This window comes from Mercurialis annua, linkage group LG3 (genome assembly GCF_937616625.2).
Source record: "Mercurialis annua linkage group LG3, ddMerAnnu1.2, whole genome shotgun sequence".
NCBI lineage: Eukaryota > Viridiplantae > Streptophyta > Magnoliopsida > Malpighiales > Euphorbiaceae > Mercurialis > Mercurialis annua.
In genome coordinates, this window is record NC_065572.1 from 66,788,007 (window position 1) to 66,796,028 (window position 8,022).

At 37.0% G+C, this 8,022-nt stretch overlaps 3 protein-coding genes across 3 annotated transcripts; all 3 read left to right on the forward strand.

The window, feature by feature from the left end:
* The first annotated feature begins 1,267 nt into the window (after positions 1 to 1,267).
* LOC126675095 (uncharacterized) lies at positions 1,268 to 2,303 on the forward strand. Its single transcript, XM_050369674.2, has 3 exons — positions 1,268 to 1,350; positions 1,428 to 1,527; positions 1,602 to 2,303. The coding sequence occupies exon 3, from the start codon at positions 1,743 to 1,745 to the stop codon at positions 2,286 to 2,288; it is 546 nt and encodes a 181-aa protein (XP_050225631.1). The 5' UTR covers positions 1,268 to 1,350; positions 1,428 to 1,527; positions 1,602 to 1,742; the 3' UTR covers positions 2,289 to 2,303.
* A 212-nt stretch (positions 2,304 to 2,515) lies between these two features.
* Positions 2,516 to 4,322, forward strand: LOC126672886 (uncharacterized). The gene is made up of 5 exons (XM_050366834.2): positions 2,516 to 2,739; positions 2,815 to 2,947; positions 3,032 to 3,331; positions 3,418 to 3,522; positions 3,799 to 4,322. The coding sequence occupies exons 1-5, from the start codon at positions 2,516 to 2,518 to the stop codon at positions 4,210 to 4,212; spliced, it is 1,176 nt and encodes a 391-aa protein (XP_050222791.1). The 3' UTR covers positions 4,213 to 4,322.
* Positions 4,323 to 6,563: 2,241 nt separating this feature from the next.
* On the forward strand, positions 6,564 to 7,397 carry LOC126672887 (RNA polymerase II C-terminal domain phosphatase-like 4). Its single transcript, XM_050366835.1, has one exon. The coding sequence runs from the start codon at positions 6,564 to 6,566 to the stop codon at positions 7,395 to 7,397; it is 834 nt and encodes a 277-aa protein (XP_050222792.1).
* Positions 7,398 to 8,022: the final 625 nt, after the last annotated feature.

Genomic DNA, 8,022 nt, shown 5'->3' on the forward strand with positions numbered 1-8,022 from the left:
TTAGTTTCTTCCGTCTAACTGATAACATGGCTATTAGGAAAAAATTTCAAAAACATCCTTAATGTTTAAAATATTTACCAATTTTATATTTATGATTTTTTTTAACTATTTTCACCCTCTTTTTTATTTATTGAAATAATTGAACTCAATTAAACACTTCGAAACATAATTAAACGCTTCAAAATTCAATAAAACCAATCAAAATTCAAATAAAAATATTCCGATCAAAAATCAAATAAAAAATCTAATAAAAAAAAGAAACAATATTTTATATTTTATGATTTTCTAATTCACCCGCCCACCACTACACACCCGCCGGATAACACCTCTATAACTTTCGATAAAAAAATTCCAAACAAAAATTAAAAAAAAAATTAATCGAAAAAAAAACGGTATTATTTTTTGACCATTCTCTTTTACCGGCCGCCGGAATTTATTTCCGGCGGTCATCTCCGCTCCACTGTTCTTCCCATGGGAAGAACAAGATTTCTTCTTGTTCTTCCCATGGGAAGAACAATACTATGCTTCCCAACATGGGAAGAACAGATCTGTTCTTCCCAGGTTGGGAAGAACAGCCGCTGTACTTCCCAGGTTGGGAAGAACAGTGGTGTTCTTCCCATCCTGGAAAGAACAACAGCGATGTTCTTTCCAGGTTGGGAAGAACAGCTTTGTTCTTCCCAACCTGGGAAGAACAGCAGACACTACTAGAAAACATCAAATTAGCGATGGATATTAGCGACGGAACTAAAATCCGTCGCTAATTTGACTTTTTTGCGACGGAATTAACGACCGAATACATATCGGTCGTTAACCCATCAAAATTCATGGCGGGAGTGTTCCCGCCATGATAGCGACGGATATTTGGTCTCCAGTCCGTCGCTAAGTGGCTGTAATTTGGAGGGAAAAGGAAGCGCCAAAATTTGGCTAAACATTTGCGACGGATGGCTATTTTCCGTCGTTAATATTTAGTCCAGACTAAAACGCTGCGTTCAGGGTAGCTATTTAGCGACGGAATAGAAATTCCGTCGCTAAATACGTTGCCCTGAACGCAGCGTTTCATTTAACACTGATTTAGCGACGGAAATAATATCCGTCGCTAAATCAGTGTTAAATTGAAACGCTGCTGCTTCTTCTTCCCCTTTCTTCTTTCTTTCCCCTTTTTTCCTAAACTGCCGCCGTTCACCGTTTTTTCCTTCCCCTTACTGCCCACGACCGCCGTTCTCTCCCGTTGCTGCCACCACCGCCGTTCTCTCCCGTTGCTTGCCGCAAGAGATATCTTGAAGATGCTGAGATTGTTGCTGCCCGGACATATGTTCTGTTGAATTGTTCAGAAATTGAAAATTACAGAGAGTAAGCTTTAATACAGCTGTCAATGTAATTAACAATGATTATTTAGCTTCTAATTATTGTTTTCTTCGTAACTAAAGGGTTTTCGAAGGCGAGTTGCGTAGAGGAAACCCTGAAATCAGCACCTCGCAAATTGAAGCAAAGTTCGAGAGTGACTTTGCCTGCTGGTTTCAACAATATGTAAGTATTTAACAGAATATATTTCGAATCTTTTAGTTAAAAGTTCCGATTTATAATACACTTTTACGCTTCAGGTGCAAGATCCAACTGTCTGTACCAATCCCTTCATTCTTAGTCTCGCTAAAGGACCTCTTAGATCAGTCAGAACATTTAAGGGGTACCGTGTAAACGGGTTCAAGTTTCAGACTCAAGCTTATGGGGAGGAACAACTTACAATGAATAGTGGAGTCTGCGTAAGGGGAACTCAATATGTCGATAGCGAAAATGACTTTTATGGATTTCTGACAGACATAATTGAGTTAGAGTATCCAGCGCTTCCAATGAAAACGACTGTCTTATTTAAATGCGAATGGTTCAACCCAGCGCAAAATTCAGGCACAATTAGTAACAAAAAATACAACATGGTGGATATTAATAACAGAAGGAGATACAACAAGTATGAACCGTTCATCTTAGCTGAACAGGCCGACCAAGTTCATTACCTGCCATATCCGAGTAAAAGAAGGGATAAAATAAATTGGTGGGCAGTTTGCAGGATAAAGGCGCGATCAGAGCTTGACATGCCCGAGGGGATTATCCCGGCCTTTCAAGATGACATAGAAGAAAATCCTCTCATTGTTGCAACAGAAGACAATCCGACATATTTGGCTGATCAAACTGGAGAAGCTGAGGAAGATGCGTTGTTCATGCCTCCTGAACAAGAAACAGAAGATGAGTTCATCGCATCCTCATCAGACGAAGATGAAAGCAAAGAACTTTAGTAGTTTAGTATATTTTATGCACTAGATTTTTGAAACCTTAATTAATTGTTAAAGATGATGTATTAACGCTTCTCGAATTTATGTTTTTTTACTTATATTATTCATGTGTACACTTGTTGAATTTGAATTAATATTTCATAGTTTTATGTTTCACGAAGGAATGTATAATTTTATTAATAAATGTGTTGGTTGTTTGTCGAACATTTAAAATTGATGTATGTGCAGGTATGAGGGGTCGCGGTCGAGGATCAGGCACAGGCCGAGGATCAGCCTCAGGCCGAGGACGCGGACGGGGATCAGACCTTGTTCCTGACGATGACAACGTTGCTGAGGAGCAGCAGCAGTTAGAGGCTGGAGCACCTGTTCAGCCTCGGCAGCAGCGTGAGCCTGGCGAGCCCCCGGCTGTTCTGGACGACCGGGGTAGGGCGAGGGTTCACCCGGACCCTAGCAGGTATGTTTACAATTTAGTTTTCCACGTTTAAATTGTAATATGTATATATACTAAACTATGCCTAAAAAATCACAGGACGATGTTGATCGACTCTGGGCCTGTTTCACGGGCTATGCGGGAGATTTTTAGGAAGTGCTGGTTCGATAATGGAACAGCATGGCGCTTTCTAACAGCCGAGCAGAGGGAGTTCTACTTCCAGGAGTTTCAGGTAATTTAATTTAAAGCTTCGTAACGTTTAAATTATGTTTTTTTTAAAAAACTAACTAATGCAACATGTTTGTACTGTTTGCAGAAAGAGTTCTGGTGGGATAGTGCGGCGTACAGCGAGGAGGTCATTAGACAGGTCTTCATGGTCCATGCAGCCAACCGCTACAAAGACAACATCCACAGAATGAGGAGGACGCAACAGAAGCATATTTCTGTGACCCAGGACATCTGGGATGCTTGGAACGCGTTCTGGAACTCAGAGAAAGAGAAAAAAAGGTCAGAAACCGCCCGAGCAAATCGGATGAGCGAGCCAGCGGGCGCCGGTTCTGGACCTGTCCGCCATACTGGTGGATCTCGCTCTGCTCTGAAGCATATGGATGTCATGGTTTGTTTTAAAATTCAGTAATTAAAATACTTAAATAACGTATTTATTTTATTTTGATACTAATTGAATTGTATTTTTTATTTTAGGAAAGGGAGCTTGGCCGGAAACCGAGTGCGACGGAGTTGTACACTCGCCTTCACTCCACGAAGGCTGACAAGAAGCCGGTCGACAAACAGGCTCAGGATATGACTGTAAGTTTTTATTAAACTTGTAATTCTCTAAGTTGAATTTAATAATTCGGAAATGATCTATTAGATTGAAAATGCTTGTTGGTTAGCTGTTAAACATGTTTATTATTGGATTATATACTGGAATTTGCTTGCAGGACTTCCCTGAAAAATGGGTGATGCTCATATTACAGAGGAAATGCTGTCGAAATTTCGTTAGAAATTAGGTTTACTTTGTAATATGTTATGCATTTTTGGTTGCTTGAAAACTAAACTGATATCTTTTTTATTGTTTTGTAGGACGCCATCACTGAGAGGCTTGCTGCTGCGACACAGCCTCAGACCGGAGAGGGTAGCTCCTCGACCCCAGCTGCAGTGGACGAGACCCAGGTGTTTCTAGACATCGAGGGCGTCAACAAGAAGAAACGCGTGTACGGGTTGGGTTCTGCGAGCAGCAGGTACGCCGGGCCAAGCAGCAGCAGGGTGCAGCGAGGCAGCTCTTCTAGGACGTCGCAGCAGGCAGACGAGGAGGTCGAGCGCCGTGTGCAGGCCGGCATTCAGGAGGGTCTGCGACTGGCTCGGGAACAGCAGGCTGCGAACATGGCCCAGATGATACGCGAGGAGATTGCCAGGATGATTCCTAACCTTCCGGCAGAGTATCGGCCACAACGCCCACCTACCCCACCAGACGATGACGACACTCCAGCTTTGTAGTGTCGTGTTAGCTTATTTTATTACACACATATATACGGTTTTTATTTTTATTTTTTGACCTTTACATTTATACTCTGATATTTATATATATATATATATATATATATATATATATATATATATATATATTTATCAGTTTCAATTGATTGTAATTTATAAATGAATTGTTATTACTGTATTTAAAACGACAGGAGAAAACGGCAAAAAATAGCGTAAAACGGCAAAAAAATGCCAAAAAAAATGAAATTTGCGACGGATTGTGGCATTTGCGACGGACTTGTCCGTCGCCAATTCATCAGCGTTTGGAGACAAAAGCTGATGAATTGGCGACGGATTTTGTCCGTCGCTGATTTGCGACGGATATATCCGTCGCAGACCCTCAGCCTTCGTCTCCAAGGCTGAGGCATTTGCGACGGACTTTTCCGTCGCAAATGCACAAGTTCCGTCGCCAATTTGTCTCCAAACGAAATGAATTGGAGACACAATTGCGACGGACGTTGTGGCTTTTGCGACGGACGTTTCCGTCGCAAAATTAGCCACGGACACGTTTTTGGTCGCAAATTTTGTTTGCGACCAAAAATGTTGCGACGGATACAATCCGTCGCAAAAGATGTTTTGCGACGGAAATGAGGGCTTTAGCGACGGAATTTTCCGTCGCTAAAGCCCTGTTTTCTTGTAGTGAGATGTTCTCCAATGGGAGAACAGCCTGCTGTTCTGCCATGGGAGAACCACCGGAGAAGACCGCCGGAAAAATTTTCCAGCGGTCGTTAAAAAGAATTGATAGCTTAATAGATTCGGAGAAAAAATCGGGGTGCTTAACCAAATTTTTGTTTTAATTTTAGTTAGTTTAATTAAATTTAATTAGGTTTAAATTTTTTGATTGGTTTAATTGAAGAAAAGGGTGAAAATGATTAAAAAACTTTATAAATATAACATTAGTAAATAATTTAAACATTAAGGATGTTTTTGAATATTTTTTTTGAGGACCTAGACGGAAAAAGCTAACAGAGTTAAAGTTTGGTGCGATTTGAACCACTTTGGACAACCTCGGGTGATAATTGAGCCAACTTCGACCTCAGGGTCTTATTAATTCTTTCGCTCTGACCTTAAGGGCTAAAGTGAGCCTTTTGCCTACAATATACTAGTAACGAATTGTTTAAAAGTATCGGTATTTAGGATATATTTTTTGGATTTTTTTTTATTTTTTTTTGAAATTTAGAGCATTTTTCTTATGTTTTCACATAAATTTGGACGAAATTACTTATACAAATAAAGTGTGAACCGATTTTCAAAACATTTATATAGAAACTATTCTTTTTTCTATTAATTTAAAAGAGAATTAGGCATAAATACTAAGGTTTTACACCTAATTTTACAGTAAACACAACCTCTAAAACTTATCATATAAAATACAACCTTTTATTTGTTTTCAAATCTATCACCAAATTGTCAATCTTACATAATCTAGATAAAAGAGAATAATTTTGACATCAATATATAGTTTGGATCTTTCATTAATGGTTTAGTGAAGAATTTAATCAGCAAAAATACACTGAATTTTATTTTAATAAAAATTTGAAAAAAATATATAAAAGATCGTGATTTTATATGATAACTTTTAAAAATCATGTTTAAAAATGAAAATAGGTTTAATGGTCATAATTATTTTAATGGAATTAAATGTTAAATAAAAAATTTAGACTTGTAGTAAATATGTATATATATAAATTTGTAAATAAAATACCTACATATATTAAAGGGTTATAATGTCAAAAAAAAATCACGAACTTTACATGTTTTTTCATTTTAATCACGCAGTTTAAAATTTGTCATTTTCATGCACGAACTATCATTTTTTTTAAATTCATACACGGTGCCGAAGTAGCACTCATTTATTGGTGTAAAATAACTTCCACATTAGCGAATTACACAAATGAGAATAATTTACTAAAAATTAAAAATAAATTCATAAATTTATTTCTAGTTGACATGCAAAATCCGCAATAATATATTACAATGACTAGTTTGATGTAAAACAAATAAAAAAAAACAGTTAAAATGAACAAAATAAAAGTATACTATAGACAATTATAGAGAAAATTTTAAACGTTCATACATCATTTGTATAATAATTTTTATTTATTTAAAATGAACAAAAAATAACATCTTTGCGATTTTTTATATTATGAATTAACTAAATTAATTATTTTTGGCTGGCAGCAATTTCGAGTATTAAAGTTATCGTATAAAATCCTTTTTTATCCTAATTTATTCCTAATCAAAACTTAAATTAGGTTTCGCCTCCTTCGATATAAACCTGTGGCAGTATAGTTGCACAAGTGAAGAGAATAATGATGCAAACAAGTATCTCAAATAAGCCTGTTCTTGCTACGAAAGCCAAAACAATGTTAGCAAATACATGTTCACATCCAGTGGTCTTGAGATCAATCTGCATCAACTGCCGTCGAGAAGTTGCCGATCAGCATGGCCAGCGATTTAATTACATAAACCATGGTTTAAGGTTAACCAAAACTGAAGTTGTTCGGATGCGTAATATCCAGACAAATATTCTTTTGAAGAAGAAGAAGTTAATCTTGGTTCTTGATTTAGATGAGACATTGCTTCATCATACCGCTCGAGGTTCAGTAACCAAAGAAATAGAATCTTTTCAAGATGTTTTTAGGGTAAAATTGACAAATTCATGTTCTTGCACCGTCAAGTTGAGGCCGTTTGTTCTTGATTTCCTCGAACAAGCTAGTACCATGTTTGAGTTGTATGTCTACACTAACTCTTCTCCTCATTACGCGAAGGAGATGGTGAAGCTGCTCGATCCTGATAATAAATACTTTAATACACGATTGATTTCGCGAGTTGACAGCACCGTACCAGGTCGAAAGAATCTTGACATAGTGATGGGGCAAGAAAGGGCGGTTGTTATTCTTGACGACAGAACCGACGTGTGGCCGGTGAACAAAGGTAATGTGATTCAAGTTCAGAGTTATAAGTACTTTTTTCCGAGAGACGGGGCATCGAAGAGTAAATCTTTTGCGGTGAGGAAGGTAGATGAAGATATAAAAATAATGAAATCATATTTAGAAATTCTGAAAAAGATACACTGTCAATATTTTGATCTTGGTGGTGGAGATGTTAGGGATGTAATGAAGAAGTTCAAGGTGAAATTCTGAAGGGGTTTAGATTAATTAATATTAAGAAATAATTCGGAATATTTGTAAATTAATTCGGATTATTTTCAGATTTCTTCTAGTTTCTTTCTTTGTAATTTGGAATATTTGTAAATTAATTTGATTAAGAAAATTTGATTTTTGTGAAGTTCAGTAATTGATGACGAGTGCAGCTTCTAGTCTATTTTTTTTAAGAATGTATTTAGCTGTCATTTTACAACTACAAGGTTAGCGGAGACCTAAACTTCAAATGTAAAACGGTATGAGTCCTGGCTTAAAACGAAGCTTTAGTGTAGCTAAAATGTCAAATGTTTTTAATATTTTATAAATTGGCCAAATGTCGTAAAAAGGTCAAATCTTTCACAAAAGTTTCACAAAAGTCCTGACCTTTCAATTTTGTCGATTTTAGCCAAAAACTGATTATTTGGTTTCATAAAAGTCCTGACCTTTCAATTTTGTCGATTTTGGCCAAAAATGAATTATTTGGTTTCACAAAATTCCTGACCTTTCAATATAAATGCGGTCACGTAGGCGCCACATAGATAAATTAACATCAAATTGAGAGTTGGCCACAATTGAAATCAAATAATCTGTTTTTTGCCAAAATCGATAAAATTGAAAGGTCAGG